General features: G+C 40.4%; 1 protein-coding gene across 2 annotated transcripts in view; it reads left to right on the top strand.

Moving 5' to 3' along the window:
- Positions 1-18,521, top strand: part of LOC133258049 (ATP-binding cassette sub-family C member 4-like) — a 656,993-nt gene that overhangs the window by 187,195 nt on the left and 451,277 nt on the right. The window contains exon 23 of one of the 2 annotated variants that reach the window (XM_061434381.1): positions 7,668-7,817. The exons of the other annotated variant lie outside the window; for it this stretch is intronic. Within the exon in view, the coding sequence (XP_061290365.1) occupies positions 7,668-7,817 (150 nt within the window). The remainder of the gene's footprint in view (positions 1-7,667; positions 7,818-18,521) is intronic. 2 annotated transcript variants of the gene reach the window in all.

Below are 18,521 nucleotides of genomic sequence, written 5' to 3'. Positions count from 1 at the left end.
CTAAGAAATCTTTGCATATCATTAGGAGTGTGAAGATAATTTTCTGTGTTCTAACTTTCGATATTGATGCATCTTGCACTAATTTTTATATGTGAAAGAGTAATTAGTGGTTGAGTTTTATTTTTTCCAATTATTCTGGACATGTTTGCTAAAGACTTTTATGCATTGGATTAAGGAAATCTGCATCTGTATAATTTATTTTGTTCCTCAGTAGTTGCAGGTTATGCCAATATTTTGATCCTTATACCAATACTGCATTCTTAGTTACTGTACATTTTAATAAGAGATGAAACCTGTAGTTTAAATTGTCTAACTTTGTGCTTCTTTGTCAAGTTTGCTTTGATCATTCTGGATTCTTTACTTTTGTGTGTCAGTTTTAGAAGTCTTTCAATTTGTTTTTAAATAAAAGCCTAAAAATTTTATTAATGTTTCCTTTTAGCTATAGAATATTCAAGAAGTCTGAGTCTTAACAATGTTGGATCTGCAATTACTAGTATTTGTCTCTCTCTGCTTATTTAGGTCTTCTTTAATTTTAGAAATATTTTGTAATTTTTAGTATAGACATATTACACTTCTCTGGTTAAATTTATTCATGCATATTTGTTTTTCATAGTATTATTGGATTGTTTTTTTTAATTATTTATTCATTTATTTTGGATGCACTGGGCCTTCTTTGCTATGTATGGGCTTTCTCTAGTTGCGGTGAATGGGGGTGACTAGTTGCTGTGGGTGAGCTTCTCATTTAGCTTTTCCTATTGCAGAGTATGGGCTCTAGGGTGCATGGGTTTCAGTAATTGTGGCACATGGGCTTGGTAGGTGCAGCTGTCTGGTTCTAAAGCCTGGGCTCAGTGACTGTGGCACATGGGCTTAGCTGCTCTGCACATGTGGTTCCCAAACCAGGGATCAATCCCATGTTCCCTGCATTGGCAGGTGGATTCTTAACCACTTGGACCACTAGGGAAGTCTTGTTTCTGATACCATTATTCACTTGCTTGTTGCTAGTCTATAGAAATATAGTTGATTTATTTGTGAATTAACTTTGCATTGCCTGGAGTCAATAGTGGCATGTTTTTTATTTTTAATTCTATAGGATTTTGTCCATATGCAATCATGTCAGCTGTAAATAATGGCAGTTTTGTATCTTCATTTCCAATATCTATGACTTCTATTTCCTTTTCTTGACTTGTTGTGGCTAGAGTTTCCAGTTAGTGTTAAAGAGAATTGGTTAGATAAGATAATCTTGTATTCTTAGGGCAAAATCTTTCAGTAAATTTTTCATTACAAATAATATTGATTGCAATTTTTAGGTAGGTATCTGTTATCAGATTGAAAATGTTTCTTTTAATTTCTCAATTGTCAAGAATTTTACTTTTTTAAAAAAATGAAAATAGGTATTGAATTTTAACAAATATTTCTTCTACATCTCTTCAGCTGGTCATACAATTATTTATCTTTACTCTTTTAATGTGAATTATAGTGATTGGTATTTGAAAGTTAAACTTAACATTCCTGGAAAAGAGTTTACTTGGTCATAATGTAGCATCTTTTTTCTGTATTGCTGTATGTAGTTTGTCAAGAATTTCTGGACCTGTTGTTCATGAAGGATATTGGTCTATAATTTGCTTTACTTAAAATATTTTGTCAGCTTTTGTTATCAGAAGTATGTCAGTCAGTTCAGTCGCTCAGTCATGTCCAACTCTTTATGACCCCATGTACTGCAGCATGCCAGACTTCCCTGTCCATCACCAACTCCCGGAGCTTATTCAAACTCATGTCAATCGAGTCAGTGATGCTATCCAACCATCTCATCCTCTGTCATCCCCTTCTCCTCCTGCCTTCAATCTTTCCCAGTATCAGGGTCTTCTCTAATGAGTTAGTGCTTTGCATCAGGTGGCCAAAGTATTGGAGTTTCAACTTCAACATCAGTCCTTCCAATGAATATTCAGGACTGATTTCCTTTAGGATGGACTGGTTGGATCTCCTTGCAGTTCAAGGGACTCTCAAGAGTCTTCTCCAACACCACAGTTCAAAAGCATCATTTCTTATGTATCTTCATGAAAATACATGGGAAATATTTCCATTTTTAATGGTAAGTTTAATGTCAGCTTGACCAGACTACATTCCTCAGTTATTCAGTCAAAAGGTGATCTGTGTGTTGCTCTGTAGGTATTTTGTAGATGTTTTGGAAGTCCATAATTAGTTGATTTTAAGTAGGGACAAAGCCTCCCTGAAATAAAAAGAAATTCTGCTTGTAGAGAACAGTATCAGCTCCTGCCCAAGGGTTCCACCCTGTCCTTTGTTACAGGAGACCCTGAGTATTTTGGACTTGCCTAGTCAAGTTAGATTGTGGAATATTACCTTTTTATATTGCTAGATTCAGTTCATTGGTATGTCATTTAATATTCCAAGACAGTTTGGTTTGCAATTTTTCTTTCTTTTAATGTCTTTATCTGGTTTTTATATCATGATAATGCTGGACCCTGGAAAAGTACCGGGAAAAGTTTGGTAAAACTTTTCTGCACAGTGTTTTTGTGAAGCCCTCTGAACTTACAGTCTTTTCTTTGAGAAATTTAAAAATTATGTATTCAGGGAATTCTGTGGTAGCCCAGTGGTCACGACTTGGTGCTTTCACTGCTGCGGGCCTGAGTTCGATTGCTGGTAGGAAAACTAAGATCCCACAAGCTGCATGGAATGGCCAAAACAATAAAATAAAGTAAAATTTTAAAAAAGAATTCAAATTCTTAGATCAATATGCATTTATTATGATTTTCTATATCATTATGTTAGTTTTATATGTCATTTTTTAAGACATTTGTCCTTTACATTAAAATTTAAAAGTTTATCTGCACAATGTTTATTATAGTCTCTTTGTAATGCTTATGTTATCTTTTGTATTAAAATGAAAGCTGAAGTGTTAGTTCCTCAGTCATGTCTGACTCTTTGTAACCCCATGGACTGTAACCTGTCAGGCTCCTCTGTCCATGGGATTCTCCAGGCAAGAATACTGCTATAGGTTGCTATTCCTTTTCCAGGAGATCTTCCCAACCCAGGGATCAAATGTGGATCTCCCCTATTGCAAGCAGATTCTTTACCATCTGAGCCACCAGGGAAGCCCAATCTTTTGTGTTATCTTCTTTTAATTCGTGTGAATTGTAAATTTTCTCTCTCTCTTTTTTTTTTTTTCCTTTTGCATTTTGTGGTGATTTCAAAGAACCACGCTTTGTGTTTGTCGATTTTTCTGCTTAGTTTTCTTTTTCATTCAGGTCTTTTGTCATTTAGTTGCTCAGTTGTGTCTGACTTTTTGTGACCTCATGGACTGCAGCACGCCAGGCTTGCCTGTCCTTCACTATCTCCCAGAGTTTGTTCAAACTCGTGTCCATTGAGTTGATGATGCCGTCCAACCATCTCATCCTCAGTCGCTCCCTTCTCTTCCTGCCCTCAGTCTTTCCCAGCATCAGGGTCTTTTCCAGTGAGTCAGTGCTTCACATCAGGTGGCCAAAGTATTGGAGCTTCAGCATCCAATCTTTCCAGTGAAAAATCACCATTGATTTCCTTTGAGATTGACTGGTTTGATCTCTTTGCTGTACCAGGGACTCTCAAGAGTCTATTTTTTTTTTTTCTATTTTCATTCTTCTACATACTTTAATATGCTGTTTTCTTTCTTTTATTTATAAGATGGATTTCAAAACCCTTGATTTTAGCTTTTTTAAAGACTTTCTTCTTTTTTAAAAATTATTTTAATTTTATTGGAATATGGTTGATTTACAATGTTGTATTTGTTTCAGATGTACAGCAAAGTGATTTAGTTATACATGTACCTATATTCATTCTTTCTTAGGTTCTTTTCTCATATAGGTTATCACAGAATGTTAAATAGATTTCCCTGTGATATACTTTTATAGTGCTCTTCTTTTTAAGGTGTACCATGATAAATTATAAAATAAGAGGACTCCAGTCTTAAATTTTGTAATATCGTTGAACTCTGACAAAAGTAGAAAGGAATCTATTGATCAGTGAGATACACTAAACATGAGGGAAGAGATACACCATGTTTCCCTAAAGCTTCCTATCATGCTGGTTAGCAAACTGTGAACCAAACCCCACCATTCACTCTTCAGTGGAGTTAGCTATGACTCTAAGTTGGGAGTGAATTGAAGGATATCCAGGTCCCAGAGCTTACGTGGTTGTGAAAAGACCCAAGGCAGTCAAATGAGGGATGAAGAATGTGATTAATATATCCCAAGCAAAGGCCAGGTTTAGAAAAGCTTGGTCTTAGGGTTTGTACGTGGGTGTGTACGCTTGTTAGTCATTCAGTTGTGTCCGATTCTTTGCAGTCTCATGGACTAAACTGCCAGCCTCCTTTGTCCATGGAATTCTCCAGGCAAGAATTATGGAGTGGTGTGCCATTCTTTTTTCTAGGGGATCTTCCCAACCCAGGGATTTTGTGTGAATTTTTCTGAATTATGAAAAATCACCATTTTCTCTCAAGTGAAAGATTTCGTCTAAGAATTTTTTATTTGATTATGTGGATTCATAGACTTTGGATAGAATTTCCCAAATGGTGTAGTCCAAATGGGAAATATATAAAAATAATGATTCTCCTTATCTGGGGAATATCAGGACTTGGGTCACTTGCTTCTGGGTCAATATGCTTCTTTCTATATACTCATCACTGTCTCTGTTCCATAGTCTGACAGAGGTACAGAAGCACAGGCCATGGTGATGTGGTCCATCAGATGGGCCTGGAATCCAACCAGGTGGGGGTAACTGTGTGTGTAGCTTGAACTGGGCTTTTTGGCATTCCCGAGAATGTAGGAGAAAGAAATGAGGTTGGCTACAAGGAAGGGATTTATTGTGTGTTTATTGTACACTAGGATCTTTTGTTTCCTTCTTCAGATGTTAACTTCTTGCTTAGATATTATTTTCATCTTCTATAAACTTCTATAAAGGGTTTGAGATGGCTGGCAATAAAAGATTCACAAATGTACATAAATATAAAAGTAAAAGTTCTCAGTCATGTCCAACTCTTTGGGACCCCATGGACTGTAGCCTGCCAGGCTCCTCTGTCCATGGGATTTTCCAGGCAGGAATACTGGAGTGGGTTGCCCATCCCTTCTCCAGGGGATCTTCCAAACCCAGGGATCAAACCTGGGTCTCCTGCATTGCAGGCAGATTCTTTACCATCTGAGCCACTTGGGAAACCAATACATTGTGTGTGTGTGTATGTATAATAAAGCTGTTAGAGGCACCCTCCTTGAATTGCTTTAGAATTTAGGGCCATGAAATCTGAACCTAACTCCAGAGTTTCTGAGAGCATTAGTAATGGGTCTTCAGTGGGTACCTAAGGAAAAAGCATTGGCACAGCTTCCATGGAGCCCTTCATTTTCATCTTACCTCTGCTTCCCAGGCTACGTGCCAGGCTGGGTTAGTCATAAAAGGCCCTCACCTGGAGTGGTTTAGTCACTCAGTCTTGTCTGACTCTTTTTGACCTCATGGACTCTAGCATGCCAGGTTCCTCTGTCCATGGGATGTCCCAGGCAAGAATACTGGAGTCAGTTTCCATTTCCTTCTCCAGGGGAACTTCCTCACCCAGGGACCAAACCTGGGTCTCCTGCATAGCAGTCAGATTCTTTAATGACTGATCCACCAGGGAAGACACCTGGGGAGAGCCAGATTATTGAAACGGATGAATGTTGTTCATCAAATGATGCAAATCTGCTAAAAACCAGTAATTTGGATTTTTTTCTTTTAATAATTAACACTTTAGGTGTAGTTTTTTGTTTTTGACAAAAAACAATGCAAGTCAAGTGACCTAAAGGCTAGACATAGAAGGAGCTGGAAGGACCCCTCCATATGAACATGAAGGTTGTAGCCTGGTAGGATGCACAGTCAAGCCAGTGGCTGAAAGAAATTGTTTTCTGTAGGTCTAATAGGAGGGCGGTCAGACAGCCCTATTTTTCTCCACTTATGATTAGCATTTATTCATTCAGAACTCCATGCTCTTCACTCTGAGTTTTCTTTTGATACCACAGCAGAGACAGGGAGAAACAGGAAAAGCACATGGGTCTCTATCCAGATCATGCAGTTTGGTTCCCAAGGGCTCCTGGCCAAAGAGTCACAGTTCTGGTTGTTTGTTCCTCCTACCTGCAGCTGTGGCTCTGGGATTCCCTGATTACAAACTGCTCCTCTCTTTCTCCAGGATAAGCAATACCTTACTGGGAAACTTTAGGACAACCACTTACCCTCCCAACTTCATCATTTCTTATCTTAAAGAATAGCCAGTGTTAACTCAGACAAGCATCTCAGCCTTCTCATTCCAGCTCCTTTTTTGTCAAAATTTCCATCAACTGTGATTACTGCCTGCAAGTCATTCATGCCATTCTTTCTATTTGTTAAAGAAGCCTATAAAATCAGTCATGAGTCTTAGAATTGTCTAAAAATATTGAGGTATTCTTCGCTGTATTTCCCCATCCCCCTGTGCAGATCACCATGAATTTGTATCCACCTGAGATCATAAACTTCAGAGGCCTTGGCCGAGACTGGGTGAATCTGCTAGTCCCTAGTACCTCACCCGACTTTCATAGCAGGCAGACACTAAGTGTTGATTGCATTCTTATTGCCTGATACTGTCCTCCAGAGTATCATCATACTTTTCCTGATAAAGATGGATGCTTAAATCAGCATCAACCAATGATTTCATTTATTGTTCTACCTGCTGTCTTTTTTAGACCTAGATCATTTCCTATGAGAAAATCATCTCAGGGGATATTTTTGTGATGATTAAGAGAATGCTCATGGAACTCAGCACAGGGCCTTACACACAGTACACACACTGTAAATGGAATCTGGTGTTGTTATAATAGTTAACCTTTGGAATGGGCATTTTAAATACTTAGTATAATGATAGAAAGATGGCTGTATGTTGGGGGCAAGCTTAAATATGTCATAATGGCTCATGACATGGGGTTCCCAGCTCCGTGACTTAGGCTTTGCAGTTTCCATCAAGTTACTTTTCCTCTCCCTGTGCCTCACTGTCTCCATTTGTAAAATTAGATAATACTGTTACTAGATACATTACACTGAATTTGTAATTTGTAATTGCTGCTGCTGCTGCTAAGTCACTTCAGTCGTGTCTGACTCTGTGCAACCCCATAGATGGCAGCCCACCAGGCTCCCCCGTCCCTGGGATTCTCCAGGCAAGAACACTGGAGTGGGTTGCCATTTCCTTCTCCAATGCATGAAAGTGAAAAGTCAAAGTGATTAACCACTTCTTTATCCCTACATGGATAGCTGAAGCATCTGGATTCCTCATCTGTAATGCTTGCTCACTCCTCTCTCTAGTAACACCCGCTGACTCCTGATAGTTTGAGATGCAGCTCCTACTCTCTGAGCCTCAAATAGTCTCATCTGTTAAAAATAATAATTCCTGCCTCAAAAGGCTACTGAGTGTATCACAAGAGCTGATACCTAGAAAGTTCTTATCAGAGTGTTTGGTGCATGCAATAAACATCATGAGGACCACCTATACTTCTATTTCTTTGGAAGGGAAAGCATTCCCTGCTGTTTCAACAAGTTTCAAGGAAAGGAGTTTAATCCTAACAGATCAATAAAATTTATCTTTGAAAAGTATCCTTGACATGAAGGCCTCTGTATTTTCTCTATTTCAGACATTTCTACTTGTGATTGGTGTGGTGGGCGTGATGGTGGCTGCAATTCCTTGGACTGCTATACCTGTGATTCCCCTTGGCATCATTTTCTTTTTCTTCGGCGATATTTCTTAGAGACATCACGAGATGTGAAACGCCTGGAATGTACAAGTGAGTACCAGGGCTCTCAGGTTGGGATGGCAGTGCAGTCTATCTTCCATTTATGCCTCAATTAACCAGACCCCTGAAACTCTGCAGACTGTTCTATGGTATTTCTCACTGTTAACATTAGGTGATTGAAAGTTATGGACCCTGAGAGTAGGTTTGGCCCTTAAGGCAAATGGAGCTGGCAGCGGGTCAGCTGCCCTTTGCATTTTATCCCAAGGAGGATGGATGTGAGCACCATGAGGACAGGAACCATTTCTGTCTTGTTCATGACCTATGTCCTAACACAGAGTATCCACTCTGTTAATACTATTCTTGAAAGTATTTAATCATGTTGGAACTAATGTAGAAGGAAAATAGAGAATTGTTCTTCAAAAGAAAGTTGAGCGCTGAAGAATTGATGCTTTTGAACCATGGTGTTGGAGAGCAGACTCTTGAGAGTCCCTTGGACTGCAAAGAAATCTAACCAGGCCATCCTAAAGGAGATCAGTCCTGAGTGTTCATTGGAAGGACTGATGTTGAAGCTGAAACTCCAATACTTTGGCCACCTGATATGAATAGCTGACTCATTTGAAAAGACCCTGATGCTGGGAAAGATTGAAGGCGGGAGGAGAAGGGGATGATAGAGGATGAGATGGTTGGATGGCATCACTGACTCAATGGACATGAGTTTAGGTAAACTCTGGGAATTGGTGGTGGGCAGGGAGGCCTGGCGTGCTGTGGTTCATGGAGTCGCAAAGAGTCAGACACAACTGAGCGACTGAACTGAACTGAACTGAAAGTTACCAGAAATGACAAGGAAAGGAAAAGATTAGGGAAAGGAAAGGAGACCTCAGGAAACATATGTCAAAAGTGATATATTTGAAAAAAATATTCTTTCACATGTTCTAGTAAGTTGCAGTTGTTAAAAGTATTGGAAAGATGTGTGATAGTCGCTTAATCACGTCTGACTCTTTGAGACTGCATGGTTTGTAGCCCACGAGGCTCTTCTGTCCATGGAATTCCCCAGGTAAGAATATTGGAGTGGATAGCCATTCCCTTCTCCAGAGGATCTTCCTGACCCAGGGGTTGAACCCAGCTCTCCTGCATTGCTGGTGGACTCTGATATCTAAGTCACCAGGGGAGCCCTATTGAAAAGATAAGCCCTTTTATTTTCATGTCTGCTCTTTGTCATTTTCAGTATTTGGGGTGATAACCACACTGTTTGAAAGCTGAGTGGTGAAGAATTGATGCTTTTGAACTATGGTGTTGGAGAAGACTCTTGAGAGTCCCTTGGACTGCATGGAGATACAACCAGTCCATCCTAAAGGAGATCAGTCCTGGGTGTTCATTGGTAGGACTGATTTTGAAGCGTTTGAAACTCCAATACTTTGGCCACCTGATGCGGAGAGCTGACTCATTTGAAAAGACCTTGATGCTGGGAAAGATTGAGGGCAGGAGGAGAAGGGGACGACAGAGGATGAGATGGTTGGATGGCATCACCGACTCAATGGACATGGGTTTGGGTGGACTTCGCGAGTTGGTGATGGACAGGGAGGGCTGGCGTGCTGCGGTTCATGGGGTCACACAGAGTTTGACACAACTGAGCGACTGAACTGAATTGAACCACACTGTTTGTGTTCCCCTTTCTGAAAGCTATTCATAGAAGTGATGCTGAAAATAATCCCCTAGGAGAACTCAGGAGGGGGATCGGTTCAGTATGTATTTAGTTGATAACTCCATTCACCTTCCTAGTTTTAGAATAATGGGGAACAGAGGCATCCTTGGTGGTCCTGTGGTTAAGACTCTGTGCTTCCACTGTGGGGGCAACCAGTTTAGTCCTGGTTGGGAAACCACATCCTGCAAGGTGCAGCAAAAAACAGAATAATGGGGAACACATTTTATGATTCATTAGTCTATTCTACAGGTAATCACAGATGATGAAATAATCAAATTTTTCTCTTATTATTGCACACATTTCATAAGTATTAAAACAAAAATAAGGAAAATAGATTGTTATATATTTTTAAAAGTTATAAAAATAACCAAAAAGTAAGGAGAGAATATGTTTGCATCAGAGACCTCAACCTTGAATAATTATTGGAGATTAATACCAACTTAACCTTCTAGAAACCAAGCCAAGAACAGACGCATGTTGAGTCTCATGCTTCTCTGTATCTACTAAGTGGAAAAAAATCTCAGTTCATCCAGTCAGAGGAGTTTTATTGTGGCATTTGTATGTTTTGTTTTTAATAATAAACACTTGAGGTACTTACCTTTATTTGCAAAAAGAATAGTGATCATCAGTTTCATAAAATCTGTAGAAGACATTTTCACTCATCAAGAGAAGCAGCTAACGTCCTGTGAGGTCGAGTTTGGCGAGGTGTTTGGATGGATGGGGAGCAGTAGAGTCCAGGTGTGTGTGCAGTTCTACCTATATGACTCAGTGGGATGGTAGGACCTGGGGAGGCAGAAGAGGAAGTGATGAGCTCCATCCAGTCTTCTGTGTAGACAGGGTTCAGACGTTTTATGGTTTGAGGCCACTCATGAGATGGAGTCATTCAATAGTCTTGTCACAAAGCAGGTTCTCTGGCACATTGAGAGAGAGGTTGTTCCAGAAAGAATATTTGACAGAATTTTTGCATGGGGCAAGGGCTATTTCCCATTCACATGGAAGTGGAGAAATGGGCTCCTTCTGAGGCTTTTGTCAAGAAGGAGTACACGATTTTCCCAGTATTTGATCTGGAGAGTCTGAGAACTTTGGCACCATCACTGTGGATTATTTGGATTTTTTGCACCGAGTAGGCTGAAACAAGTTAAGTTCAGTTCATTTCAGTGGCTCAGACGTGTCCGACTCTTTGCGACCCCATAAATTGCAGCACGGCAGGCGTCCCTGTCCATCACCAACTCCTGGAGTTCACTCAAACTCACGTCCATCGAGTTGGTGATGCCATCCAGCCATCTCATCCTCTGTCGTCCCCTTCTCCTTCTGCCCCCAATCCCTCCCAGCATCAGAGTCTTTTCCAGTGACTCAACTCTTCGCATGAGGTGGCCAAAGTACCGGAGTTTCAGCTTTAGCATCATTCCTTCCAAAGAACACCCAGGGCTGATCTCCTTTAGAATGGACTGGTTGGATCTCCTTGCAGTCCAAGGGACTCTCAAGAGTCTTCTCCAACACCACAGTCCAAACACATCAATTCTTTGGTGCTTAGCTTTCTTCACAGTCCAACTCTTACATCCATACATGACTACTGGAAAAACCATAGCCTTGACTAGACGGACCTTTGTTGGCAAAGTAATGTCTCTGCTTTTTAATATGCTATCTAAGTTGGTCATAGCTTTCCTTCCAGGGAGTAAGCATCTTTTAATTTCATGGCTGCAGTCACCATCTGCAGTGATTTTGGAGCCCAGAAAAATAAAGTCTGTCACTGTTTCCACTGTTTCCCCATCTATTTCCCATGAAGTGATGGGATCAGATGCCATAATCTTCATTTTCTGAATGTTGAGCTTTGAGCCAACTTTTTCACTCTCCTCTTTCACTTTCATCAAGAGGCTTTTTAGTTCCTCTTCACTTTCTGCCATAAGGGTGGTGTCATCTGCATATCTGAGGTTATTGATATTTCTCCCAGCAATCTTGATTCCAGCTTGTGCTTCATCCAGCCCAGCATTTGTCATGATGTACTCTGCATATAAGTTAAATAAGCAGGGTGACAATATACAGCCTTGATGTACTCCTTTTCCTGTTTGGAACCAGTCAGTTGTTCCATGTTCAGTTCTAAGTGTTGCTTCCTGACCTGCATACAGGTTTCTCAAGCGGCAGGTCAGGTGGTCTGGTATTCCTATCTCTTTCAGAATTTTCCATAGTTTATTGTGATCCACAAAATCAAAGGCTTTGGAATATATAGTCAATAAAACAAGTTAGACAATACATTTAATCCAGGTACCCCATCCTGCATACCTCAGATAACCATATGCGGTAGCCAGTTGATTAGAATGTTTATGTTCTCTATCTAGGTGGTGGTGGTGGTTGTGTTCAGTCCCTCAGTCGTGTCTGACTCTTTGACCCCAGGGACTACATGCAGCATGGCAGGCTTCTCTGTCCTTCACCATCTCCCAGAGTTTGCTCAAACTCATCATGTCCATTGAGTTGGTGATGCCATCCAACCATCTCATCCTAGGGCTGAGTGGATTGTCACCTGGCCCCTAGCCCATGCTGTCCTCCCCCAGCCGAGGGTCTCCCATTCTCTCTTAGCCCCAGTGTCTCACAGAAGGAAGCCTGCCCCTTCCTTCCTTATAGAATTGGGAACACTAAACACAAGAGGAGGTTCTGTGTCTTTACCTATTTGTACCTCAACCCCTCTAAATGTGCAGTGCCCAGATGCATGTTGGTACTGGCTGAACTGTCATCAGACAGGCATTCAGATACTGGACTAAAGAGTGAGAACCTGAAAACAGTTTGGAGTTTCACCCTTGATTCTTTCCCCATAATTTTATAAAATCTCTGAAGCCTCCTGTAAGATGCATTACTAACTTCCCATAAACAACCTAATTGTACTAACAGGTCTTCTCTAGGAGACACACAGGTAACAAAGTGATGTCAGTATTTCCTGCTGATACAGCACAAGTTATCATTCACCCCCAGACAGGGGTCACAGGCTCACTATGTGTCCCTGACAACAGCAAGTTACAGCCTCATTCATTGGAGGAATGAAAACCCCACCAGAAGTGTCCTCCCTGCTTGGCAGCCTGCAGCCCACCTGTTCCCTGATGTGCAGGAGCCTGACCTTGATGCTTGTGGTCAGTGTGCTCTTAGAAAAGAAGGCAGGAAATGAATGGTCAGTCATGTGACACTAGGCCCAAACCCACATGTAGTCACTCAAAAGAGAATGGCCACTAAGGCCACTGTCAGATTCTAAAAGATTGATGTGGATGTCACACGCCGCAGTGACCTCAGAACACCAGGACAGGTATCTAGCAGGCAGTTAATAAAATGTCCATCAGGTTCCTGGAATGGAAGTCAAGACTGTTCAAAGGCTCCTCGTCTGCCAGGTCCTGTGGGCACAAAGGTGGTGCAGCACCGGGTGATCCGTGACCCGCACAGAGGTTTCTGGCGCAGGTGCAGGGAGAGGCCCAGGACAGGGGAGGCAGCAGACTGTCCACTCCCCTTACTCGTCTCACCCTGTCCTGTGTCTGGCTCTGGTGCAGGGTTGGGGATGTACTGACTCTATCCCAGCCCTTATGTTACTCATCTGAGGTGGAGACGGCCCACAGGTTACTCAACAAAATTCAGTGTGGTGAGGACTCTAATTAGGAATTAAATTTTAAAAGGCTACTGATTCAAAAATTAGTGAATGGTAATTCACTACCATTATTCTTCACTTCACTACCCAATAGTGAAGGGTAATTACTCACCCATGAAAAAGAATGAAATATTAGCATTTGCAGCAGCATTGATGGACTTAGGGAATATTATTATTTGTAAACTAAGTCAGAGGAAGATAAATACGACATCACTTATATATGGATCTGTATACAAAATAGAAATAGACTCAGAGACATAAAAAACAAACTTACAGTTGGCAGAGGGGATTGGGAAAGAGGGAAGAACAAGTTAGAAGTATGGGATTAATAGACATACTGCTATTAATGTGTCAAATAGACAACAACAGGGAATTACTGCAAAGCACAGGGAATTTTATTCAGTATCTTGCAATAACCTGTAATGAAATATAATCCAAAAAAAATAACTGAATGACTATACTATATACCTTAAACTAGCACATTATTGTAAATCAACTGTACTTCAATATATTTTTTAAAAATTGTCAACAATTTCCACCTGGTGAGATGCCAGAAGAATTTGGAGGGAGTCGTGTTTGAGAGGATCTTGGTGAAAGAACAAGAATTTCTATATCTAAATCTAGCTGTGATTTTAATTTGGTCAAAGATCGTTTCAAAGAGAATCTCTCATTCCCAGGTCATTAAAGTGAGGCTTGGTGTGGGCAGGAATTTGAGGGTCACATGGAGGATTCCCTTTGATGGGATGTGTGACCACAGAGCCCGGGAGGCAGTGGGTTTCCTTGCATCCAGCCTCCCTGACTTTCTCTGATGTGTGTCTGTCTCTGCTTCTCCAGCTCGGAGCCCAGTGTTTTCCCACTTAGCATCTTCTCTCCGGGGACTCTGGACCATCCGGGCGTACAAAGCTGAACAGAAGTTTCAGCAGCTGTTTGATGCATACCAGGATTTGCACTCAGGTCTGTAAGTTTCTGGAGATGGTTTCAAAGGATGGGATGTGCTCCCTTCTGAGGCTGGCCTCCCTCTCAGGTGGCCTGGCTGCCCACACCTCTCTCTGTGTCACTCCTCATCCCCCTCTGCATACCTGCCTCCCCCACTGCTTCGTCTCAGCATCTCCTCAGTGCTCCCTTCTTCCCTGTTATCCCCTGCTTTTCTCCCCTGACTGGCTCGCATTGTCCTTGTATCACTGTGCCCTGTAGACTTCTGTCTCTTTAGGGTAAGAGTCAGAAAACTTTTTTGTGAAGATCCAGATAGAAAATATTGTAGGCTTGTGTGCTGTACTGTGTCTGTTGCAACTACTCACCTATGCTGTTGCAGCACAAAGACAGGCAAAGATAATACATCAGAAAATGGCAGTTTCTGTGTTCCAATAAAACTTTATTTACAGAACCAGGTGGTAGCTGTTCTCACCCTCCAGACTGCGGTTTGCTGACTCTTTTCAGAGCGTGGAGGGTGGCAGATGTGATTGAGGAAATAATTTCCTGATTTGCCACCCACTTGATTATGTTTTTATCAGTGAAATTTTTTCCCTCGGTAGAAAATTCAGAATTTCCTCTAAGTCTATAAAATCCAAGCTAAACTTTCCAATAATTATTGTATTTTGAAGATAAAAATGGCATTTTGAAAGTCACATGCAGGTACATATACACAATGGAGTATTACTCAGCCATTAAAAAGAATACATTTGAATCAGTTCTAATGAGGTGGATGAAATTGGAGCCTATTATACAGAGTGAAGTAAGCCAGAAAGAAAAACACCAATATAGTATACTAACGCATATATATGGAATTTAGAAAGATGGTAACAATAACCCTGTATGCGAGACAGCAAAAGAGACACAGATGTATAAAACAGTCTTTTGGACTCTGTGGGAGAGGGAGAGGGTGGGATGATTTGGGAAAATGGCATTGAAATATGTATAATATCATATATGAAATGAGTCGCCAGTCCAGGTTCAATGCATGATACTGGATCCTTGGGGCTGGCGCAATGGGACGACCCAGAGGGATGATATGGGGAGGGAGGAGGGAGGAGGGTTCAGGATGGGGAACACATGTATACCTGTGGCAGATTCATTTTGATATATGGCAAAACCAATACAATATTGTAAAGTTAAAAAATAAAGTTACATAAAAAAAAAGAAGGTCACATGCAGTTCCTGTTAGCTGATGGTCACATAGACATTCTTTCCTAAGAATAAACACTGCAAGGCCCTGTGGTGAGGGCAGAAGGTGCTGGAAACAGTGTGAGCTGTGCTCTCTGCTGTGTGAGAGCTGGGAGCAGTCGACCCTGTGAGAGGATGATCTTCACACTGAGGCCCAGCACTGCAGGAAATGCACAGATGAGATGAGTTCCCATCTTCCTTCTTGTGATCTTATTTCTGTTGATAACCTGTGGGTTGAAGTTTTCAATGCATGCTTCCTGGACTGATTCCTGTGTGTCCCATACATTCATTGTCTTGTGTTAGAACCTAGTTTTATAGAATCTTCAGGTTCCTTGGGTATGTAACTTTGCTGTCCTACCTGTGTAAAATCTTCTGTAGCTCAACTGAGAAAATATTCTCCCTCATGAGAAGCAGCTAACATGGTTTTTCTGTTTATATATTACACTTATTATGGTTCCAAATCCAGAGGCTTGGTTCCTGCTTTTGACGACGTCCCGATGGCTCGCTGTGTATCTAGATGTCATCTGTGCCATCTTTGTCACTGCTGTTGCTTTCGGGGCCCTGATTCTGGTAGAAAGTAAGTACAGATATGAATACTTGTGGTATGTTTACACTTTTTAGCTTTTTTTTTTGTAGTTATTAAACTCTTGTCATCATGTCTAATATATACTCTTTGGTTCTAATGAATTGTATTAAAGTGTCTGCAGTATGTGACTCCACAGTGTGGTCCATGAGAAGTTGTTTGTGTCTTAATGAGAACTTTTATCTTTTTTTTTTTATTTACTTATTTATTTACAGTAGGTCTTTTTGAGGCCATTAAAAAAAAAAAAGATTGGCATATGGTTGATTTACAATGTGTTAGCTTCAGGTGTACAGCCAAGTGACTCTGTTATACATATATCCACTTTTTAAAGATTCTTTTTCCATACCCCATGAACATTGGGGTGAATGTATATTTTTTTAAGTAATTTGCATTTTGATTACTACTTCAAATGAACTATCTTTTAGAAAAGAATTTCTATTTTTCACTTTCAGAATCCTTAGGAGCAAAGTCCAGGTATGACGTGCCTGCTCCAGCAGACCTTTGGTGCCTTGGGCCCCTGCTTTGGCTCGCTCAGGACATTCTTTCATTTTTATTTTAAGTTTTACTGGGGTATAGTTCATTTACACTGTTGTCTTAGTTTCCAATGTACAGCAAAGTCAATCCACATATATCCACTCTTTTTTAGGTTCTTTCTCATGTAGATCATTACTGAGTTCTCTGTACTTTACAGTAGTTTCTTATTAGTTATCTATTTTAATATTTTATATAGAGTAGTATGTATGTGTCAATCCCAGTCTTCCAATTTATCCCTCCCCTCCCTTATCCCCTGTTAACCGTAAGTTTATTTTCTACATCTGTTACTCTACTTCTGTTTTGTAGATAAGTTCATTTGTAGCCTTTTGTTATATTCCATATATAAGCAATATCATATTCTCTTTGTCTGACTTACTTCACTCAGTATGAAAATCTCTAGGTCCAGCCATGTTGCTGCAAATGGTATTATTTCACTCTTTTTTATGGCTGAGTAATATTACACTATATGTATAATAGCGCATCTTCCTTATCCATTGCTCTGTTGATGGACATTTAGGTTGCTTCTATGTCCCGGCTGTTGTAAATAGTGCTACAGTGAACATAAGGGTGGACGTATCTTTTGGAATTATGGTTTTCTCTGGATATATGCCCAGGAGTGGGATTGCAGGATCATATGGTAGCTCTCTTTTTAGTTTTTAAAGGAAACTCCATATTGTTCTCCATAGTGGCTTTACCAGTTTACATTCCCACCAACAGTGTTGGAGGGTTCCCTTTTCTCCACATCCTCTCCAGTATTTATTGTTTTGATGATGGTCATTCTGACTGGTGTGAGGTGAAACCTCACTGTAGATTTTTGCTTTTTTTTTTCATTTTTTTTCACTGTAGTTTTGATATACATTTTCCTAATAATTAGAGATGTTGACCATCTTTTCATGCATTTTTTTTTTTTTTGGCCATCTGTGTTTCTTCTTTGGAGACATTCTCTTTTAATCTTCTGCCCATTTTTTGGATTTTTTTGTTTATTTATTTATTTATTTTATATTGAACTGCATGAGCTGTTTGTATATTTTGGAGAGTCATCCCTTGTAAGTCACTTTGTTTGCAAATATTTCTCCCCATTCTGCAGATTATCTTTGGTATTTTTTATGGATTTCTTTGCTGTGCAAAAGCTTTTAAGATTAATTGGGTCCCATTTGTTTATGTTTTATTTTATTTTCGTTACTCTAGGAGGTCCTGCAATTTATGTCAGAGAGAGTTCTCCCTATGTTTTCATCTAAAAGTTTTGTAGTGTCTGGTCTTACATTTATGTCTTTAATCCATTTTGAGTTTATTTTTGTGTATGGTGTTAGGGAAAGTTCTAATTTTATTATTTTACATGTAGCTGTCCAGTTTTCCCAGCACCAGTTATTGAAGAAAGTCTTTTCTCTGTTGTATATTCTTGCTTACTTTGTCATAAGTGATCATAGGTGCCTGGTGGTTATCTCTGGACTTTCTGTCCTGTTCTGTTGATCTGTATTTCTGATTTTGGTGCCACTTAGCATTTGGTACCACTTTCAGTTACTGTAGCTTTGTAATACAGAGAAGGCAATGGCACCCAACTCCAGTACTCTTGCCTGGGAAAGTCCCATGGACGGAGGAGCCTGGAAAGCTACAGTCCATGGGGTCTCTGAGGGTCGGACACGACTGAGTGACTTCACTTTCATTTTTCACTTTCATGCATTGGAGAAGGAAATGGCAACCCACTCCAGTGTTCTTGCCTGGAGAATCCCACGGATGGGGGAGCCTGGTGGGCTGCTGTCTGTGGGGTCGCACAGAGTCTGACACAACTGAAGCGACTTAGCAGCAGCAGCTTTGTAATATAGTCTAAAGACAGGGAGCGTGATTCCTCCTAGCTTCATTTTTCTTCTTTGTTTTTCTCAAGATTACATTGGCTATTCATGGTATTTTGTGTTTCCATTCAAAATGTAAACTTTTTTGTTCTAATTCTGTGAAAAATGCCATTGGCAATTTGATAGGGATTGCATTGAATCTGTAGATTGCTTTTGAGTAGTTTGCTTGTTTGTTTACAGTAGGTCATCATGGAGATCTTTTATCTTTTTATCTTTCTTTGAATGGGTTGAGGTCTATATGACTGTAGAAGGATGACCTTCTGAACATCCCAGGTAGTGTCCTGTAGTTGGATAGAGAGAACCA

The sequence above is a fragment of the Bos javanicus genome, chromosome 12, assembly GCF_032452875.1.
Source record: "Bos javanicus breed banteng chromosome 12, ARS-OSU_banteng_1.0, whole genome shotgun sequence".
Classification (NCBI taxonomy): Eukaryota; Metazoa; Chordata; class Mammalia; order Artiodactyla; family Bovidae; genus Bos; species Bos javanicus.
Note: the sequence above shows the minus strand (reverse complement) of the source record. Positions and strands in the feature narration are given on the sequence as shown.